This window comes from Sciurus vulgaris (assembly GCF_902686455.1).
Source record: "Sciurus vulgaris genome assembly, chromosome: 6".
Lineage (NCBI taxonomy): Eukaryota > Metazoa > Chordata > Mammalia > Rodentia > Sciuridae > Sciurus > Sciurus vulgaris.
In genome coordinates, this window is record NC_136466.1 from 128,854,480 (window position 1) to 128,876,116 (window position 21,637).

The 21,637-nt window shown below is 36.8% G+C and overlaps 1 protein-coding gene across 7 annotated transcripts in view; it reads left to right on the forward strand.

Moving 5' to 3' along the window:
• The window catches only part of ARL15 (ARF like GTPase 15), a 387,266-nt gene that overhangs the window by 170,434 nt on the left and 195,195 nt on the right, over positions 1 to 21,637 (forward strand). For all 7 annotated transcript variants that reach the window (XM_079143490.1, XM_079143488.1, XM_079143486.1 and 4 more), the window contains one exon: positions 19,902 to 20,110. In XM_079143490.1, the coding sequence (XP_078999616.1) occupies positions 19,902 to 20,110 (209 nt within the window). The remainder of the gene's footprint in view (positions 1 to 19,901; positions 20,111 to 21,637) is intronic.

A 21,637-nucleotide genomic window follows, 5' to 3' on the forward strand; every position in this document is an offset into this window, starting at 1 on the left:
CTGTGACCTTTTAGACACCTTCTAGATCCCCTGTAGTTATGTTATCCTATGTATTCTGGTATAGATATGAAATTTATTTTATTTTCTTCTAAAGTTTTTTTTAATTGTTTCTGAGTATTTCCTTAGATTAGATATTAAAAACAAAATTAAGAATCAAAATATTTTAAGGCTCAGTTCTTAGTACAGAGCTGCTTTATTATAAATTTACATACATTTACTTTACTATTAGAAGTATGTTCTGTTATCTGCATTATTTGCATCTCTCCTATTGTTGCAGATCATTTTAGATGTTTTTTAGGAAATTGGATAACTGAAAAACGGTAACGTGATTTTAGTTTGTTTGATTAAACTGAAACTTTTTAATGTTTCTCCATTGTGATTGTTTTTTGTCTTTTCATCATTTTTGCTTTTAAAAATATGACTGTTACATACTAGTTATTCCTGATAAAATTTCAGATTAAAAATTCCTTGGAGTTTTTGTTTGGTGATATATTACACTCATTAGCATGTTCCAGAATAAAAGAAATTTTTATTTCTTATCTGTAATGCATCACACAAACTTAAATTTGTGTGTATGTGTGCATATGTGTCATATATATAAATTCTGAGATATTCCTGTTGTGTTTTGTACTTGCATAGATTTTTAATTGTAGTATTATAAAAATACTTGAAAACATTTTAGGTTAGTTTTAGTTTGGGATCACTTGTGGAACCATGGTATTGTTAGTTCTGTGTTTTATAGTTAATTCTTTGGGGTTTATAGATACACAGTCACCATCTGCAAATAGTGATCATTTTGTATCCTTTCCAGTGGTGATACCTCTTCCTTCCATTTCATGCCATAGTGTTTTGCCAGGCATTTAAAAACAATGCTGAATAATTCTGGTGATAGTGTAGTCATGTTAATTTTTATCTCCCTCATCCACTATAGCACTTGGCACATGGAAAGTACTCATCAAATGTTTGCTGGAGTGAATTTACTGAATTTACTTCTTCAAAATCTTTGACTATAGTTGGTAAACTAAAAATATTGTGTATAAGTAACAATAGTACAAAATAGAAAGTTGTATATGACATTAAAAGCTATAGATAATAAACTACTCTGACTCTTTAATTGGGAAAAAAGATTATATACAAATGCAGTCAAAAGAAAGATTCTGTGGCTCAAGTGGCTTGAGAATAGATTATGCTTGAAAACATAAAGATGTGGAAAAAGTAGATTTCTAGCAAAAAGGCTGTACTAGGAGAGACAGTGGCAGTTGGAAAGCATGATGTGTGTAAGTTGAAAATGTAAGCAGTTCATTTTGGCATATGTAAAAGTTGCAGAGTGGTGTGGAAGGATTCAAGGTTAGAAAGGACAATGAGATCAAATCATCAGGAGCTTTGAATGGCAGGCCTAGCTTTTGGACCAATGCTTCCTAAGGTTTTTCCCATTATCACACAGATTGAAAGTGATAGTATTTTTATGATATATAAGAAAAGTCTGTACAGAAAGTCTGTACAGCTAGAGGTGATGATAAGAGCTGGGAAAGCATGCCCTGGGCTCATTAAGTGGTGCAGGGATTTCAGCACATCTGTAAATCCTTCCAAGGAACACCTGAGTTAGGAAGGAACTAAGATTTCCATTTCAGACTTGATGTCTGTTTCTCAGATTTCAGTTGAAAGTAGTTTTGAGCATTTTGCCCAATAAACCCGTTCCTGTCCTCCACACACACATGCTCTTCCTTAGATGGTACCACATGTTTCTAGTTCTCTATACAAGTACCAAGAGCCCCCCACCCCATTCATTTACTTTGCCTTCAAAACTGTGGCCTTTATTTCAAGGAAAGGATGACTACCTGTCCTACCCAGATTATAGTCACCAAAGACACATGTAGATTTCTTGGATGTGTATCATTATACTTGTATTGCTTTTGGTTTTATGATGCATTTGAAGAATAATTGCATCTCAGGACCACCGCACCTGTACTTGGGCATGAAATTCTCAAGATTATTTATGGCCTCCCAACAAGTACATATATCAGTTCTGATTGTTCTTTTAGGGAATTAGTATGTGTGTCTCAAATAATAATTAATGTATTTGTTACACTTCAAATCCAAAAGAACTATTGTAGACTAAACAAAATTACCTTAATGAGTAATTTCTATAAAAAGATTTCCCTTGATTAAAGAATCTAGTTTAAATACCAAAATATCATAATTTAATGATGTGATATCTTCATTGGCTAGTGTATTAACAAGGAGGATGCTTCTCAAAGCACTTTATCTCTCTTGACATTTAACCAATTAAATTAAGAATATAAAAATAGATCTTGGTTTAATGTTTAAGACAGCTTAATGCTAGGAATGGATTGTAAACCTTATAATTTGATTTTAATTTTCTTTAGATATAATGATGGTAGTTTGGTTATGTTTTTAAATAGAATCATTAGCTTTTAGAGATGTATTCCAACATATTTTAAAATGAAGTTATATAACATCTGAGACTTGTTTCAAAGTAATATGAAGGAGAAAGTGAAATGAGCCCGGGAGAGCCAAGCTTGGTAGACATTGAGGCTGGGTGATGGATACTATTTGTCATACTTTCGTGACTCCATGTATTTGTTCAAAATTTTCTATAATGAGTAATGGAAATATCAGGAATATAATTCATCATTTGTTTAACAAGTGTCAGAACCCCCCCTGCAGAACCACCAAGAGGGGAGGCTTGGCTCTTCCATGCCGTGTTAAATCTGAACTACTGTGTTTTTAATTTCTGTTCTTCACCTTATTTTCTTTCACAGTTATCTATTCCTTTGCTCTTGCCCTTTTTTAATTCCTTAATGTTTTGATCCAGTCTCTAGTATAGCTGTCTCTCTTTGCTGCCGTCCATGCCCCCCTCTCTCTGGTGGATTCTCTCTCCCCTGACTCACATATAATGATCTACTACTTCTGATATGCTCTCTGTAGAGAATAGCCAAGAAATTAAATGTGACCTTATTTTTTTTTCCCCCTAGGTAAGATATCTTTAGAGCTTGAGGGACATTTTAAGAGTGTTGCAGGCTTTAGATGTTAATTGGGGGACATTCTTTTGGCTGTCCATGGCTCTTAGGTTTTAGCTATCTTCTGGATCATTGATACATCCTGTAATTGTTTAGACATATTGTATAATCACATGTCAAGGAGCACAGGAGGAATCTCATCGTCGTCGTCGTTGTTGTTTCTTGTTTGTTTTTAATGCAGGATAATGGTTTAAAATTCACAATTCACTGAATAGAAATTTAACTTTCCAGTGTTTAGTAATGCTTTAAGAATCAGAAGAATAAACATGCTTTTATAGGAAACACTTGTGTTGCTCAGAAGTAGGCTGAAGCTGAAATGATAAAGTATTATCAAGATGTCATCAACTTGGTGACCTGCTACACTATTTGCTCATGAGTCAGGCTCATGTCTAAGTGGTTTGTCACTGTATTCCTGAGACCTAGTATTACGTCTGATACCTGAAAGCCATTCCACATATCTGTTAGTCTATGTAATGAGTAGTAATGCAAATCAATGGTTATTTTTATTTTAGCACACATGAATTTAGTGAAGATTATATGATGGTTCATATAGGAGCTGCCTAAAATACCCAGAATTGATCTCGAAATGTAACTGCAGAAAACTGTCAGCCCAGGGAAGTCATTAAGACCTAAACATGTAAAACTGCACTAAGTCTAAGTTCTTTAAACTGAAAGGATGTACAATTTACTCTGGAATCACAAAGGAAAGAGAAAGCAATGTTGTAAAAATAAAATTAAGGAAGGTTTCATGGGGACATAAGATTTGGATCATATTTGAAATGTACATAGGAATTTTCTAAGTAAGTCATGAGTGGAGCAGAGGAAAAGCAACCAGAAGAAAATGCTCGATGGAACCTGAGAGTGTCCAAGAGCCCTGCCAAGAGACACTGGACAAGAATGGGGGGGAGGGGGGGCAGTGGTGGTTGATTGACTTACTATTCAGAATAAGGGATAAGAGATTAAGAATGACTTCTAAGATTCATGGTTTGAATGTGGCTGTCAATCCCCAGACAGGGAATTCAGGAGGCTGTGTTAGGAAAGAGTACATAGCAAGAATTGAGTTCATCTGGGGACAAATTGAGTTTAAAATGCTTGGGGAACATGTACGAGGGAACAGATGAGAGATGTTAAGGAATAAGAGTACTGGTGCTCAGAAGAAAACTGGATTGAGAGCATTTGAACTGAATGTTTTCAAGATATTACAGGAAGTTGAAACAAAGTAAATGAAGACATTCCCAAGGAGGATGTATAAAGAGAAGAGAGATGCTAATGAACAGAGTTCAGGGGACATCAGCAGAGGTAATTCTTACTGAAGATCTGTGCACTCTGAGGGTAGAGACCATGTCCCTTTCATTTTCTTATCTCTGGAACACACACAACATATGACACTCAGCAGATCCTCACTGCAATGTTTTTCAAACGTTGCCTTTGAAAGGAAGGTTTTGAGAGTGCAGAACAGGCTGTTGACTACAGCAGTAAGGGGTTGCCAAGAAGAGCAATCATAAATTATTTTTTCTCCCTTTAGTTCATTAATCCACATTTGAAAGTTTCTCCCTAGCTGTAAATTCATTTTAAACTTTGCATTAATGATCTACTGTGGTATAACAATTTACTACAAAGTTAGAAACTTAAAACAATGCACATTTTCAATAAGTTAAACATAGAATTACCGTTTGACCCAGAAATTCCACTTTTAGTTAACACAAAAGAACTGAAAACAGGTGCTAAGCAAAAACTTATACACCAATATGCAGAGCAGCTTCATTCACAGTAACCAATGATGAAAATAACCTGGATGTCTATCAGCAGATGAATGGATAAACAGAACATGGTGTATTCATACCGTGGAATACTGTTCATCTGTAAAAGGAACTCCAAGTTCTCTTTCTTGCTGGCAGATTTTAGTTCGTTTTCAATTGACTGAGGGCCTCAGTTTCCGGCCAGCTATTGGCCAGAGAAGGCTTGGTTCTTTGCCATTTGTGCCTCTACAATATGGTGGTTTACTTCAAGAAAGCTGGCACACCAAAAACGCAGCTGAGAAAATCTGAGAACAAGACAGAAGTTAAAACCACTTATAACTTAATCGTGGAAGTGACATCCCATCACCTTGGCACATTCTCTTTTTAGAAACAAAGTACTTGTTCAGCCCATACTCAAGAGGAGGAGATTACACAAAGGTGTCAGTACCAAGAGGTGGGGGATCATTGGGGATCATCCCAGAGGTTACATGCCATAGTTGCCTTCGTCATGTGACATTTCTGTGAGGTTTTGGTGATTTTGGGGGGATGCCCATGCTCTTCCTGATAGACCCTTCCTCATAGTAACACCAAAATAATGTATTGTGTACCTGTAACACCATTGTGATAGGTGTAAAGAAAGAGAGCATATGGCTCCTGACTTTATAGAAACACAAAATTATTATTATTAAAATTATTCTGCTGCCACTTTTGTATAGAAAGTCTTCTTACACATTGATTATTAACAAAACCACACAACCATACAGAGATTTGTATTAAGACTGTGTATTGAATGAAATCTGAGTTTTTAGGTTTATAGCAAGACCATAATTTTTTTCATTAAGGAAAAGGTAAAATCTTGAAGGATACAAACCAAAGAATGGAGTAGGTTGGATAATGTATTTTTCCTCTGCTAATTCTTTCGATGTTCAGCCATTTGTGTGTAAGAAAAACTATTCAAAATAGTAGCAAGTTCATGATTAGTTATGTAAAACAATTTCTTAAAAATGGACATTGCAGGCTGGGGTTGTGGCTCAGTGGTAGAGTGCTTGCCTAGCATGTGTGAGGCACTGGGTTCGATTCTCCCCACCACATATAAATAAATAAATAAAATAAAGGTCTATCAACATCTAAAAAGATATTTTTAAAAAATGGACATTGCTCCTATGTCAGAGTAGCGCAAGTATCAGCAGATTAGCATACTTTCATACATGTCTACACTATAATTGTTTTCATTTATCTAGAATAAGAAGGGTTTACTCAATGTAAATTTATGATTACACAAATGGTATGCCTTTACGCCATGTACAAACAGAGAAACAACATGTATCCCATTTGTTTACAATAAAAAAAAAGGAAAAAAGAAAACAAAAAAACAAAAAAAAATCTTAATTGGTAATAAAGAATAAGTGATGAAATGAAAAAAAAAAAGAAGGGTTTAAAGGGAACCTCCTTATTATTATCCCCTGTGAAAATAAATCCTAACCTAATATCAGAGTTTTAAGAAAATTCACATTGCAGAACCCTACAGGATACCTAGTAAATCTTTCTTCACATGTAGTCTGTTCTCTATCCTCAAGCAAATATATTCTTTAACTATCCTGCTCTAAATAAAACCTAGGCAGGAGACTTAGCATCATTTAAATTGCAATTTAAATTAAATTGGAACATACTTGATCCCTCAACTGAGAGCTGCCTTTATTTATTTACAATCTGTAGTTCATACTACTATCTCTCTTCTTCTGAGTGTTTTTCATGGGAAAGTATATTTGGAAGAGTAATGCTTGACCTCAGGCAATATTTCAACTCATTTGCCTTCTCTTTGGCCAGCGCACTAATTCCTAATCTTTTTATGTTGTGGCACTCTATTTTATGTTACTCTCTGTTCCCAAGTGCTGTATGACACAGACACACTTATATTTGAAAGTTAATTAAAATGAATATCATTTCAAGAGTCCTGCTTGCGTCTTGAGATAAAAGGACACGTCCCACAGCATCAAAGATGTAAGTTGGCAATTAACTGATCTAGTGATATGATTAAGTGTGAAGAAATCTGTTTAATGGTAGATGTGAAGTAGTAGGCTAATCTTATTTTAATACATAATTGTGTAAAAGAGGAAGTCTGATCACCTTAAGATAGGATTTTAGTGGTTCATTCATCCAGCTTCAGTAGTAGGAACAATTCATTTGGAATCATCTGGAACAGAACAATCATATCGCTACATCTGCTTTATAATGGCAGCTTCCAAGCACAGAGGAAAAGCTTACTTCCGAGAACAGATAAAATGAGACTTACTACTTTAGAAAGAAGCTTAGGGAGAATGGAATTTCCAACAAATATTTAAGTGATAAAGTTATTTTAACCTTATAAAAATGAGTCTGTTTATAGGGAAACAGTCCCTAAGTTCATTTTTAAGATTTACTTATTACTAATTGGCAAATATTGACTCCCTGCTCCGAACCTGGGGATAGAGTGGTGAATAGTCAAACCAAAGTTGATTCATGGTACTGTAGAGACAAGTGCCTGGTGAATCTGGTATGCCTAAAGACAAGCCGTGAAAAAGCTGTGAGAAATGGGGAATGAATGAGTTCCTGAGAAATTCCATTTTGAGCCTAGATGTGTTGGTGTTTCTCTTCAATTCATGTTCCAATTCCATTTTATTTAAAAGTGGTCCTGGACAAAAGAAAAGGAAAACTAAGCACTTGCTTACAAATGGCAGCCCCTGCTTTAGCTCATGGACACCTGAGCTCTTACTGGTACAGCCATGCCAGCAGCTGAAAATACGGCTGATTTTTGTTCATCTAGACAATTGTAACAAGGAGGGAAACGATGTAAAGCATAGTAATAGCTTAGTGTGTATATAAAAGTATAGCGTGTGTCAGCCTCTTACCTAACAAGTCTCGAAGGCACACACATACACACGAGTTCAGTTTGTATCAGTAATCAGCTTGGGTTTTTCCATCATAAAATATAAGAGAGTATCACCTGCATTTAACTTGATTGATCACACTGTTTCTTTTAAAATCTAGTACAGCTGTGCTAAAGGACTGCCCATTTCCATCTGAAGGGTTCGAGGAAATTGGAGAATATAAACTACTAGAGACTGAGGGAGATAGAGGATGGTAGAAGAAAGCTACTGTAAGAGAAGAAACGGTTCATTCCAAATAAAAACTTGGCTTATTTTTGTAATACGAGCTGTCTCAGATATTGCAAAGGAACCTATCTTCCTTACCTATTCCATTGAGCATTTGGTAGACTTTTATTTTATACTTAAGAACTCAAGTTACTTTAGTAGTTCATGAAGTTACAGGCTGAAATGATTGGCAAATAATAATAGTAACAATAACAGTCAACACTTTTGAACACTTAGCATATTCCAAACACTATGTTAAATAAGTGTTGTCATTTATCTTTATCATCCTGTGAGGTACAGTGCCTTATTCTTATTTTCACCCTTTTTAAGTTGAAAGGGAAACTGAGATTTGCAATTAGTAAGTTGATTATCCAGGTTGCCAAGATGTGTCAGAGCTGGACTTTGAACCCAGTGAGGCTACTCAACTGTTGGTGCTGTTCATCATTCTAACATCCTTCTGTCCATCAGCCTGTCTGGCAGGGCTGAACCCAACTCAAATGCATGACCTTATTTTCTAGGAAAATTACATACTGAATTCTGAAAATACTGGAAATTTTAAAAGTTTTGGAATGTACTTGATCCCTCAACTGAGAGCTGCCCTTATTTATTTACAATCTGTAGTTCATATTTACTTGTACAATTACCATACTTAAATCATAAAGTGTATTAGTTCATGTACATGATTAAATTAGAAATTAGTGTCTCTTCCCTAAATTCTAGGCTGTCACCTTAACATTCACTCTTTTATGCTTATGCCTAAACATGATCCTAGCTGCACTTCCGTGATCAATGGATTACAACTAGAACAAAGGGAATGGTCCTGACTGGAAAAGTGAACTCCCCCTTTAAGAGCTGTGATAAGCATTTCCATCAAGGATATCACAGAGATTGTTAAAAGATGAAAGAAAATATGGGTGAAATCAAATACTGTAGAGGAGAATTTTCCTTAAGGTTTTGTTGCATGACTAGGTTTTTTGGTCATAACTTGTCTTGAGGTCAGAATAATCACAGAAGGCAAATTGCAGTTAAAGTGAGAGATAAATTTAATATTCCAATTTTCAGCATCTTGGCTTACCATCTGGGACTGTACATAAACTCTTTTCTAAGATGAGACATTAGATGATTTTAAATCGTCATGGCCTGTGAATTTGTTTTAATTAGAACCTCATACATCTCTATCAGTTTGTCACAAGGTAGGTAAACGAAAGCTTACTATTAAGAAAAATCCTAGTGGGGAGAAATTGCAAACCATGCTAGAATGCAGTAGCATTTCCACAGTTCTGTAAGATCTTATTTTACCCTGGGTATGTAACAAATATTTCCCACTTCAGCGAGAAAGTTCCTAATTTGGCTCTCCCCATTTTGTTGCTTTGGCTAATAGCAATTGCTACAAAATTGTTCCCACATTAACTTTTCTAGTCTGGCCACCAGATTTTCTAGAATACCACAAAAGTGCTTTGGTTTTTGGATCATGCCTGTAGCTCAGGAATTTGTTCCTTGGTAAACCCTTGGACTGTCCAAGTTGTGATCACCTGGGGTTTGTGGGTCTTCCAGGGAGACTGCCCTCTGTTTTTGCAGAAACACAGGAAGGAAAATTTCCCCAAAACTATTCTCACAGCTTTTCTTTCAATGTTTCGGGTTTCTCGTGACTCTGATTCTGTTGGGCACCTTGACACTGTAAAGGACCACAAATAGAATCAAATCTAAAAGGATCCCAGAGAGCATAAGATACTGCTTTTGTTTGTGGTTTTGTACAGTGCAGAACACGTGGTGCATTGTAGCTGCACATTTCCACATTATATAATTAAGAAATTCTTACAGATGTGGAGTGAAAGATTCCTTGCAAAACTGGATGTGTGCCAAACATAAAAATTACATATTAAACACTGTACTTCAACAAACTAGTACCATCAACCCCAAAGAAGGGTTTTTTTGTATACCATAAAATGACTTGGGTATGTTCTGCATATAAGAAATCTGAATAAATACACAGTTAATTCACCAAAAAATATTTGTTGACTTCTCATTATGTATAAAACTTTGTTTTAGATGTATTTGGATATGGAGAAGAACCACACACAAACGCACAGAACTTCCATATGTCTCTCTTTCAGTTGAATCAAGAAGATGATAAATGAATTTAGATGACTGTGTTGCAGGGTGAAAAATGGTATGAGCAGAGAACCAAGAGAAATAGACTGCTTCTAAGATTTACTGGAAGATTGGAAAAGGCTTGGTGGAGTAGGTGACACTTGATCTGGCTCTTGAAGAGCATTTAGTAGTTCCAGTGTTGAAGAACTGAGAAAACTGACATGGTAGGGACTTCAGGCAAAAGATACACAAGACCATATGCAGGAGGGTGAAAAACAGATCTGGCTGGTTGTGGTGACGTATGCCTATAATCCCAGCAGCTTGGGTGGCTGAGGCAGGAGGTTTGCAAGTTCAAAGCCAGCCTCAGCAACTTAGCAAGGCCCTAAGTAAATTAGCAAGGTTCTGTCTCAAAATTGAACTTTTTTTTTCTTTTTTTCTTTTTTTTTAAGTAAGAAGAAGGACTGGAGATGTGGCTCAGTGATTAAGCACCCCTGGATTCAATTCCTGGTACCAAAAACCAAACCAAAACAAACAACAACAACAAAACCACGCAGGTCTGGTCCTGGAGGGCAAGAAGTCAGTTGCATTTGGGGAATGTACAAAGACACCAATAGGGAAATGCCATAGAAATGGCACAGTGGAGCCAGATCATGGCAAACCATAAATGCTAGATCACGAAATTTTGGAACTTCAAGTATAGATGTTTAATTTTTTTTTTTAGCAGAACAGTGATATAATTTGAGATACTTTTCTAGGCAAGTTGTTGGTATATTGATGACAGAACTTGAACTGGTTTTTTGGAAGGTGATGAGCTTGTGAAACACAGTGCAGGCAAACAGATGTCAGAATGCAGGTATAGTCCTCAAGTATGATTGTTAGAACATGATGAAGGTACTGATGTAAAATTGTGTTTTCAGTAACACAGACATCCATAATATGTGTTGATTCTTGAGTCATGTAGATCTTCCAGATGTTGACATGTTGCATTATACTTATCTGTCTGTTAATATTACCAGCGATCTCCGTTGAGAAGCTGTCAGGCTCACAAGTGGCAGTAATGAGTTTTCCAAAATCCTTGCTTTTGCCTGAAAACAAATTTTATCAATTGTTTTATCGACAACAAATACTATCAATTGTTTTCCTTGAAGTGACAGGCATACACATTCATCTTTGAGAAAATGTCTATTCTAATACTCAAGTCTGGAAAATCAGATTGTCAGTTGAAATTCCAAGTAAAAATGGAATTTTTTGAAAAGAAAAAAGCAACTGGTTTAAGTACAACTCAGTTGTATAAATTTATTCTCAAAACAACTATCTACTTTGGTCTGTAGCAAAAATGCTTTCTCCATACTTTCTGTGTCATTATTCAGAATATATTAAGAGATGTGTTTAGAGCTAAGTCAATGGAACTAATAACCTTTACTGTTTAAGTCTACTCATAGATGAAACTGACTTTTTTCTTCCCCTGCAATTGTGTAGTAGTTAAGAAAATAGTAGCTGCTCATTAATGTTGGTGTCTGTGTACATGCAATGCCCCCCATGGTTTTACTCACCTTTGCTTTTGTAGTGTCATTGAAAATGTCAGCACAGTGAAAATAGCAAATGATGTCTTAGTATAGTTATAAACATAGTTTTGAATTCCTGGGTCTCCTGAAAGTTCTCAAAAGCCATACTTTGAGAGTTGTTCCTTGATTTTAGAAGACATACTGGCTGTCTTCTGCCCTGATGTATATGGATGTTATGTAAACCAAGCCTTGGTTCTTACTTCTTCATGATAATGATTGTATTTTTGTGTTGTCTGCTGCTGAGCCATCAGCTAATCAGATGGATTTTGATGCTTATATGTTGTTCTCTATGTAACTGGGGGGCCCTCTTGGTGTCCTGCCATAACCCCACTTCCATGGGCATCAAACTGCCTCCTGACTGCCTATACTTTGGATTCTTTGTCTGGCATCTTTTCTCTGGCAGCTGGATTCTTCTTTACCTGAGTGCCTTGGACAAGTCATAAGTGCTGGGAAACTAATGCCTGCCCTCCTCAAACGCCCTCAACCAACCAGCTAATGGAAGCATGGAGGAGAGATAGGCAGATAAGACCTGACTCCTTCACCCCAGTATCTGTTCTGGGCTGGCTTCCAGAGTTATAGCAGGATTAAACTCTAGTTACCCACACTGATTTCTGGCTTGATAACCCTTCTTTTGTGTATTATCTCTTTCTCTGGCTCACATCCCCCGTTCTGCAGCTAGTGTTTCCTGTATTCACCTCTCAAGCCATTTATACTGGGCAAATCCAAAAGAAAGGCAGAAGCTATTTGTTTATATAGTTCCTTTGTGGACTAGTTTCTAGCCTTTGGGAGAAGGGAGAATTTTTATCTTCTTTCCACACAGTAGTTTCTCATGCAGATTTCTAGTACATGTAGGCATTCCTTAATGAGCTCATCTTTTTTAGGTTATGCAGTTAGCCACACATGCAAGAGTGTGTAGTGTGTTTATCCATTCTCAAGGTTTGTGAATTCTGGAGTCTTGGCAGGTTGGGCCTGGAGGAAGCTGAGGTATGGGTAGGTGGGACTGTTCAACCTAAGTCCCAACAAGTGGTGAGTAGTGGACAAGGTCCTTAAGCAAGACGAGACCAACCCAGGTGGTATTCCTTAGGGCTCTATAGTAATTCTCCATTAACTGTTGAATCTAAGCCAGACATTGCCTGGCCTACAAAGCTATCTGTGTTCTATCTTTACACTAGCCATTCACTTGTCATGAACTCATGTTTCATATTACATTTGCATTCTCTTCACTGTGGCCTGCTACCCACTGAGTCCTGATTTTTTTCCTAGCTTATGAACTCTGCTGTCCCTCTCTCCCTCTCATTGGAATTCCTTTTCTCTCCAATATGATTCTTAACCATTCTTTAAAGCCTGTGGGCACATTTTTTACACATGCATTCACATAGAACATTTCATCGATTTCCATTTCATCAGTCTCTCACATTCTTTGAAAATCAGCCCCTTATATTGGGAACTAACCACATAGTCTTGGGAATCAGAGCATCCAAAGTTTAAGTCATAAATCTGCCACCTACTGAAAGTGTGTCTCTTCTGTCCCAGGTACTTCACCCGTTAAGTGAGGAAAATAGAGTCTAAAGGGTTAAAGGGGGTGTTGTTTGTAAGCCTCTTAGGTAGTTAGATTAGGTGTGAAGTGTTATTCCTGTGGACGTGTCACTGCAGATGTCACTGTGGTTCTGGGGACTGGGTCTTCTCCAGCTCAGTGATTATCCACTGTTTAGGGGGGTTCACTTTGGCCTTGCAAACTGAATATGTTTTTCATAAAGAACTTATCAGTTCCCATTTCTAAGAACCCTGTCATTATCTAGTATAAACTGTTTTTTGACTTTGAAAAGCAAAATAAGACATACGCCTCTTTTTAGAGCATTTGACTGTAATTCTTCACATTTTTATACTTTGTTTTCCATTTAGAGAGGCTTCATTTACTTTCCTTTATTCTGGTTATTGCATGTGTATAGGTGGGCAAGTGTGCAAAGAAGTTTGAGTTTCCATATGTATGTCTTAGTATTCATGAATTCTTAGTATTTCAGTTTTTAAAAACAGATTAAATGAGGCTATTGTATAAAAGACAAAAGAATGAACTCACCAATCAAATACTGGGGGTTTGATAGATGAAAAGAGTGAAAAAGTTTAAAATTATTATTTTTCTCCCTTCTCCTTGTTCTCTTATTCTTTGGACATTACTCCCCATGTTGGATATGCTCCCTCTTAAAGTAGTACTACTGAGGTAATCTGTGCTCTAAAACTACACTGTTCACTAGGATTCGAAGACCCATCTATAGTTCAAGTTTTCCAAATTGGGCTCCATTAATGAGTATCCAATCCCATTTAGTTTTCCAGAGGAAAATTATTCTTACTTCCTTTTAATTTCTTAAGCTGGTGTTAAGAGGATGGAAAGAGGAGGTGATATGACTATGCTCATCCTGACTCTTTATGCTACCACAGATTGCTGAGTGGTCAGGGCAGCCTACAGCATAGTCCTTTGGCAGTTGCCCTCTGAGAAGCCATCTCTGGATGGGCTGATTGCAGCCCTTCCTATATGACCAAAGCTTTGTGTTCTTCCTTTCTGAAACAGGCTGAATCTCTGTAACTACTTCTGTTGCAGTGGTTTCTAACAGTCTGTCATGTCAGCAGTTATGGAAATATCTAGAGTGGCAGTGTTCACTAGCCACATGTGGGTAATGGCTACCATATTGGAAAGCACAGATGTAGAATGATCTTATCATTGTAGAAATTCCAACTGGACAGTGCTAGTCTGGAAATCAGATGTTTCATAGGGAAAACATCGAGTAACTGCTTTCATTACTGACTTCTGAATATTTCCATTTTTAAATTCATTGGTTCTATTTTTCAAAGAACAGCTTTTAAGGAACTGTTCAGAGACTTTCAAATTTAACATGAGGAAACTTAGCATCTCTTTGGTTGCAAATAAACAAAATAATCTTCTAAAATTGACTTGAATGATGGGTATTTACTATGCTCACATATTAGAGTCCTTATAGGCAGGGGGATAGATTTGCAGCTCAGCAGTGTTCTCAAAGATCCAGACTTGCTGTCTTCTTCTTTGAACACCTCAGTGTGTAGGTATGTCTCTGTCAAGGTTACTACAAGGCTAATGCTGTTCAAAGCATAATCTTATCACCCAAAGAAATCTAAAAGCTTATTGAGAAGCAAAATCTTTTCCAGAAACTTCCCATAGCCCTTTATTATATCCCAGTTGACCAGAAGTGAACCCTATGTCCATATTGCTGCAAGAGAGAAAACAAGTGTCATTAGTTTCTATAATGGTAGACTGGCTCTGCTGTGAGTAGTATAAAGACTGGAATTTCTGTCTGTTTTGTTTAGTGCTGCATCCACAGTACTTAGGATGGTGCCAGGTGTTTAGTGCCTATCTGTTAGATGAATGACTTAGTGAATGATGAGTGATCATTGTTACCAGCCATGATGTGCCATAGAAGTGAACATACACAACCAGAGCATGTTATGCTCTTGTCTTTTCCCTCTACTTTTATTGGGTAGTACCTTGAATCTGGCTCTCCTGGTTGACTCAGAATGAGTTCTTAGATTCCCGAGAATTCCTTAGAATTTTTAGTAAGGCAGTATTGGACCTGGAGTAACAAGGACATTTAGGAACACCCAAATGTCCTATCCATTCTACCACCACAGTACCTTGAACGCCCGATCTCGTCCACATGTCCTATCCAGCTCCTCTACTATCCAGACTTCCCCTTGTTTTTAATCTAAGAGTACAAAACATAGACCAGGTTTGAATTTGGTATCTGTCTTTAATGTAACAATGCTAATTTAAGTGACACAGAGCATGCAGTTTTAGTCATTAGATAAGAGTAGCCCCAGGCTGTATTTCATGGCATCTCCTGTGTTTGTTACTCCTTTTGGATTTATTTGGTGTGTGGGTTAGGAAGGTTAGGATGTCAGCATTGGACAGGTGTCCATAGCCTCCCCCATCAGGCAGCTGGGTTAATGACACAGCCACTTCTCATTTTAATCTGGTGACTAAACTCTGGTCTTCTAATCAGGACTGAACCCCTGTATGCTGTCCTTGCCCTCGTAGCTGGTTTCCTTGACCCCACTGTGATCAGGCTGCCACTGACTAAAGCCACTGGCAGCAGGATGGATTGGAATTTAGAATTCCAAATTCAGTGCTTGTGAAGAAAGTTTGAAATACTAAGATTGGGCAGAAAATTTTGCTGCTAGAGATGAAAGAAAAGGGTCTTTAGATTATTAATAATTTCATTTATTATGTTATAGTATTTTTTTAAGTAGTTGTATTTCTCTTTGAGTTTGTTTCATCCACCAATATGGTTGTTGGGTTTGCTGGCATTTTATCTCACTATTTTCAGGCACTTTATGTATTCCTCAGTGTGACAAATAAAAATGCAGTTTCTCACTAGAAGAGACAATGGCATCTGTGGAATTTTCATTGTGTCCCAGATGTTTTCTAATGGACAAATCCTCAAACACGTAACCAGTAGTTTCTTTATACTTGACTCCCTGTATGCCATGTACTATGTGGCTCTATTTGTTCCTTCTGATAGATTTACAGGTCTCCTTGTGATTAATACAACTTCACAGGATTTGATAGTTTGAGCTAATGTGAATGATGCTAAATCTCTCTTTAGGTTCTACCTCAATGACTTGGAAGGAATAACTATTCATCAATGAGTTGAGAAATATTTTCTTGGGCATATTCCCATACTGGACATTATATACAGGCATTTAAGTATCTTTTGCTCTAACAGGTCCCCTCCCAACCCCAGCTTATGTCACAGTACATTCTTTATTTAGCTTATCAATGATTTCTCTACTTCAATCACATTGGACCTAAATGTATTTTTAGCTGTGTAACCTTGGGCAGTTCCTGTAATCATTTTGTCTTGGCCTCATTGTTGATGAACTGTGAGCACCTAGTTCACCAGACTGTCATGGGTAAATGAGTTTAATACATGTTAAAAAAACAAAAATAAGAAAAAAGAAAAAAAAAGAAAACCACTGAGAACAACCACCAGTCACTGCCCAAACCACAGGAGTTAGTCAGTTGCAACCTGCGATTGTCTATGGACAAGAAGAGCATTCTGTAAGCATTAATTGACTCTATGGAATTTATAATAAAGCATGTTGCATATATTCTTATATGAAAATTGTGTTTTGCATCTTTTATAAAAGGATGTTAGTAAAATTTGTGGCAAATTTGTGTGTGGATACATATGCACACATTATTTTGTTGGTTTAAGTAATTATCTCTGGGTATCACGGCTTCCACTTTTGTCCCTCAAGCTTATGGATGGCTCTCTAGCATATGGATAATGTCTGGATGTAGCTTGCAGCAGATGCTGTGGGTATCCTACCCAGATCTCCTTTACTGGGCCAGTGAATCCATCTCCCAGCTGCTGTGGGTATTAGCTGCTAATGACTCACACCTGTACCCTTCTCTAGAGAACTGCTCTTGGCTGACAGTAATTGCTTCAACCAAATATGTCTGGGAGATTATGAGATCAGGCTCCAACGCCCTCCTGTTCTTCAGTGGTGGCTTGTAGCCAGTGACTATACAGGGTTATAATAGCCCAGCTTCCTAACCTCTGGACTGGACAACTTCTGTGGTTCAGTCCAAGCTCCAGATTTCCTCATTGAATCAAGTTAAAACTAGATGTCTGAAACTACATTTGCCAAAATTCTTAACCCATTCTAGCTTACCTCTTCCACTCCTGGTTTCTCCTGACAACACTCCGTCTATAATCAGGTCATATGAAACATCATCTCAGGCCCTGCTTCTGGGGAACCTGAACTAAGATGTTGCTAATCTTGGTACCCCTGTTCTTTCCCTAGTTTCACCAGCACTTATGTAACCAATTTCCTTATTAAATAATCTCTGGTTTAAATTGCCTCTCTTTAATTTTGTTTTGTTTTCTCAGTTGGACCTTTGCTGATATACATCAACCCTGTTCATATCCCTTGTCTTTGCACATTTAGGTTACTCAACGTCAAATAAATGCCCCTGACGCGCTTACCTACCTACTTATTTCAGCATAATGTAATGGTGAATATCCCACATTTTAGGTTCTAAAAGTTGCTTTCAAAGTCTCAGTCAGTTACACTTCCCTCCCCCAATTGTAAGAATTATATGAGATATTCTTTCTAAAACAGCACTGTGCCTGGAATGTAAGAAGTCTTTGATAACCAGTAGCCATTTTGTTACTGATAGTAATCTTTTAAATTATTTTCTTCACTTCGGGTGAGTTATTTCATGTCCTTCTCCCTAATGAGTACCTCTAGGATAGCCCTTTAGGAACTATATTAAAATCGGAGTTTTCTCATTGAAAAGTCCTTGACAAGCCACCCTGTACACAGTGCATGCCTTGAAACCGAGAGCTACTATTCTCATTTGTTTTCACTTCTGTCCTTCTCCTTTTCTCTTCCTTCAGCTGTCTCTCTTCTTTCTAATATATGAATCTTTCCTCCATTATTTCCTTCTTCATCTTTTCTTTTGTTTAAAATATATGTGTATATGTAAATTATATATATATTTTTTGTTGTTGTTGTTTCTCCCAGAAAATATGAGCTTCCTGGTGTTATCCAGTAGTGTATTGGCTCTCCACAGAAGGAAGAGACCTGATAGGTAGCATTTGATGATTTCCATGGTAAAAATACTTCCATCCTGGCAATTTCAAATTACTTATATGAAATCATTGAACACAGAGTTGGGAAGAAATACCCAGAAGTGGTTTTTGTCAGCCAGTGCACACTAACTTAGACTCCACTGTTTGGATCCCTGACATTTATTTACACTATGTTGGACACGGGAGATAAATGTTCAACAAATGACTAAAATAGTTACTGATTAGAACTTACATGCAGAAAATTGGTAAAATTCCTTTATCTTATTTTTGTTATGTATCCAATGATACCCACCCCCCACATACACACACCACACACCACACAAATTACCCATCCCCTTCACCTGTCAGTGTCATAAAAAAGCAGTCATCACGATGTAATGGGAAATGCCCATACCCTTTCTGGGTAGGTTGTCCAACTCAGATGCAAATCCTGATGTTGTGATTTACTTAGACAAACATGATACTGTCACTCATCTCGCCTCCTCAGCCTCAGTTTCCTCAGAGTATTGGACAGGAAAATCTCTAAAATTCCTTCTAGTCTCTAGACTCATAAAGCTTAATTAATTTTGTTTCCTCATTCCTCTTTCTTCTCATTATTGCATTAGACTTTTGAGTTATACGTTGCGCTGAATGTTAGAGACATAAGACATGTTGTAAGATATGTCCTGCCTGATGAGAACTCAGTGTCTCTTCTTATGAACACCTCATATCATTGAGCCCATGAGTGTGCTCATTGCCTTTTATTCTTCCCCATGAACCCTAATGAATTTATATAAATATACCAAAGGCCAAGATTTTAGTTGTTCACAAATTTCAGCACTTTGACACATAAAGTTATTGTACTAATAACTCTCTGGATGGAATTAAACAAGCCAGCCAGCAGCCCAGCCAGGAGTTTGTCTTAGTCTACTTTCTGTTGCTATTAACAGAATGCCACAGACTGGGTAATTTATAAGGAAATGAAATTTATTTATTACAGTTCTGGAGACAGGGAAGTCCAAGGTCAAAGGTCCACATCTGGTGAGGGTCTTGCTGTGTCATGATGTGGTAGAAGGATGATGTGGTGAAAGGGACATGAGGCTTGGGTCCCCCTTTCTCTTTTTATAAACCTACTAATCCAATCTTTTGATCTCATCTGATTCTACTTATGTCTGAAAGGCCCATGTCCAGATATCACCAACACACGATTTGAAGATTAGGTTTCCAACGCCTGAAACTTGGGGGATACCTCAAACTATAGCACAGTGCTGTTAGGAAATATCACCAATAATAATGGTATAGATGTACATGGTGCAGAAGGATGCCTTGGGGAGCATCTGCTTTCTGAGTTAGGGCCATTCCCAACTTGTGGAGAGTATAGTTCACTTAGGAATATGAAGCAGAGTCAGAGAACATTCTTTTCACTTGAAGTCTAAGAAGTACTATCCTGGTTCTTCCTCACGTCTTTTGATATGGAAGTGCCAGAATGACTTAAACATTAGCATTCTGTTAGCCACATCTGCCTGTTGGCTGTAGGCCTTTGTTCTCATCCATCACAACCTCTGTCTTTTCTAGATTCCTGTTCTATTCCATACCATAGCCTTTCATAACTTAATTTTGAAAAGATATGTTGCTTTCCAATAGGAAATACTAATAGGAGCATTATTCAGTTTCTGGAAGCTATTCTTAAAAAGGAAAAAAAAAAATTTTTTTTTTCTTTTTGTGACAGGGGCTGATAATATCCGGAAATACTGGAGCCGTTACTACCAAGGATCTCAAGGGGTAATATTTGTATTAGACAGTGCCTCTTCAGAGGACGATTTAGAAACTGCTAGAAATGAACTGCACTCAGCTCTTCAGCACCCACAGTTATGCACTTTACCCTTTTTAATATTGGCCAATCATCAAGACAAGCCAGCGGCTCGCTCAGTACAAGAGGTATGTCTCATTGTCATGGCAACCCTTTGTCTACCTTGTTTGTTGGACTACTGCTGTCACATTGGAATCTGAAAAGATGCATATAACTAAAGATGTTCTGATCACTTAACTTTATCTAACCTGCTGACATAATTCCTTCTGCTCTCCTCTGGTGTTTCAAGAAATGGGCATCACTTGCCCTTAAATGTCATGTTTTTGCTCCTCTGCAATGCTTGCTGTTGACTAGGAGCAGTGGGTCCTATTCTGTAATCAGCCAGGCTGAAAACTGATGTTTTATCTTGTGAGTTCCATGCCACCAAATACCTTTTAATGTGGACCACTCTTTATTTTCCTTATCTAATTTTATTTCCTAGTTTGTATCTCTCCTATGAAAACACAAGACTCTTCTGGGCAAATAGTGTCTCACTGAGCCAAACTTCTGATTTGATTCATGGTACTAAAGTAATAAGATATATGAATAGTTTCTAAAACTTAAATTACAATGAGTTATATAAGCTAAGTATAATGAAATCAAAAGTCTTGATGTGTTCTTTACACCTGTAACTTTTAGGATATATTTCCCCCTCTCCTTCAGAAAACTGTGTGCATCCTTAAGTGACTTTGGAATAAGATGATTAATAGGAATGTCATTACCTTTTAGTCTGAAAAATGAGCAAAGAACATCTCATGTTTTAATTCCAGACCTTTCTCACATTTAGAGTGTGACCCATGGCTAATAGCTTTGTTCTGGTATCTGGTTTCTCATCTATAAAATGGGAATAATACAAATTATTTTAAGTGACTGGGATTAATTTAGGTAATTTACTTTGTAGTTTGAAGTACTAAGTAGAAGATGACCATATATAGGAAGTTTTCATTTGTTTTAGAAAAATAATAAAGAAGGCAAGGATTTCAATTATTAGTTTTCTTGTCTATCTTTAGTTGCCTCATTCAGCATTAACTACTTAGCACCTTTTTTTCTGTATAGATTTTGGAAAATATAATATAGATAATAGTAATTAAAGTAAAAAATAACTCTAAAAATAGTATCAGAGAGGGATTATTGTACAGATCTTCAGCATTGTGATTGTGGTACCTTTCTATCATGCCTACCCTAAGATCTTAGATAAATCTAACTTTATGCCAACTGCTTTTCTATCTGTAGAATGGTTATAATCATGTGCAGTGATGGGTTGCTATGGATATTACCTTAGTTTATAATTATAAGGTGCTTTGCTGAAAATATATTGTTGTTCTGATAGTCATTATGGGAAATATTACATATGTGTGTATTGCAGAATACAGAGAGACAATATGTTGCATTTGAATATATGAAGTATATAATGCATATATTAGTATGAAGTCTGAGAATTATGAAATCTGAGATAGACATGATGAAAGTACCATTTCAGGTGACTTTATTCAAGTTAGATGAATATTTGACAAGAGATTTTCTTTTCTTTTTGCTTTGAAATTATAGAAACTATGTGTTTTCCTTAGACATCATATTATTGAGACAGATGTGTTATTTAAACTGAATATATGACT